The following is a 1,188-nucleotide window of genomic DNA, read 5'->3' on the forward strand; positions in this document are numbered from 1 at the left end:
GACTCTTACCGAAACTGTAGCGCCGAGGAAGTGATCTACCAAGATGCCACCCCCCTCTCCGGGAAGATCGTGCTCGCCGTCGTCCTGGCGCTGGTCACCCTGGCCACGGTGCTCTCCAACGCCTTTGTCATCGCCACGGTCTACCAGACGAGGAAACTCCACACGCCGGCTAACTACCTGATAGCCTCGCTGGCCGTCACCGACCTCCTCGTCTCCATCCTCGTCATGCCCATCAGCACCATGTACACTGTGACCGGCAAGTGGACGCTGGGCCAGATCGTCTGCGATATCTGGCTGTCCTCGGACATCACCTGTTGCACGGCGTCCATCCTGCACCTCTGTGTCATCGCCCTGGACCGCTACTGGGCGATCACCGACGCCGTCGAGTACTCCACGAAACGGACTCCCAAGCGGGCGGCGGGCATGATCGCGCTGGTGTGGATCTTCTCCATCTGTATCTCCATGCCCCCTTTGTTTTGGCGGCAGGCAAAGGCCGAGGAAGTATCTCACTGTGTGGTGAACACGGACCACGTCCTCTACACCGTGTACTCCACGGTGGGAGCCTTCTACTTCCCCACTCTGCTGCTGATAGCCCTCTACGGGAGGATCTACGTGGAAGCCAGGTCGCGGATTTTGAAGCAGACGCCAAAGAAAGCAGGTAAAAGACTAACGCGGGCTCAGTTAATCACAGACTCCCCGGGGTCGACCTCCTCCGTCACGTCTATAAACTCCAAGGCTCCCGAGGGATCCAGCGAAACGGGCTCCCCCGTGTACATGAACCAGGTGAAGGTGAAGGTCTCGGACGCCCTGCTGGAGAAAAAGAAGCTGACGGCCGCTAGAGAGCGGAAAGCTACAAAGACTTTAGGGATTATTTTAGGAGCCTTCATCGTCTGTTGGCTGCCCTTTTTCATCATCAGCCTGGTGTTGCCTATTTGCAAGGACGCTTGCTGGTTCCACATGGCCATCTTTGACTTTTTCACGTGGCTTGGATATCTCAACTCCCTCATCAACCCCATCATCTATACTATGTCTAACGAAGACTTCAAACAAGCTTTCCACAAACTCATACGTTTCCGATGCACAGGCTGAAATGTTGAATGCGATGTGTTCTCCGGGGCAGCCCCCATGCACGCCCGCGCCCGGCGCCACAGGTAGGTGCGCGCAGCCCGGAGAGCCGCGGGGCTCGGG

The 1,188-nt window shown here is 57.7% G+C and overlaps 1 protein-coding gene across 1 annotated transcript; it reads left to right on the forward strand.

The window, feature by feature from the left end:
• Nucleotides 1–6: 6 nt before the first annotated feature.
• HTR1B (5-hydroxytryptamine (serotonin) receptor 1B, G protein-coupled) lies at nt 7–1,145 on the forward strand. Its single transcript, XM_009083299.1, has one exon. The coding sequence runs from the start codon at nt 226–228 to the stop codon at nt 1,087–1,089; it is 864 nt and encodes a 287-aa protein (XP_009081547.1). The 5' UTR covers nt 7–225; the 3' UTR covers nt 1,090–1,145.
• The last annotated feature ends 43 nt before the right edge of the window (nt 1,146–1,188 follow it).

The sequence above is a fragment of the Acanthisitta chloris genome, unplaced genomic scaffold (genome assembly GCF_000695815.1).
Source record: "Acanthisitta chloris isolate BGI_N310 unplaced genomic scaffold, ASM69581v1 C16532786, whole genome shotgun sequence".
Taxonomy (NCBI): domain Eukaryota; kingdom Metazoa; phylum Chordata; class Aves; order Passeriformes; family Acanthisittidae; genus Acanthisitta; species Acanthisitta chloris.

What these genes read in the sequence shown, in the direction of transcription:
- HTR1B (XM_009083299.1), top strand. Translation starts at nt 226, where the DNA reads ATGCCCATCAGCACCATGTACACTGTGACCGGCAAGTGGACGCTGGGC.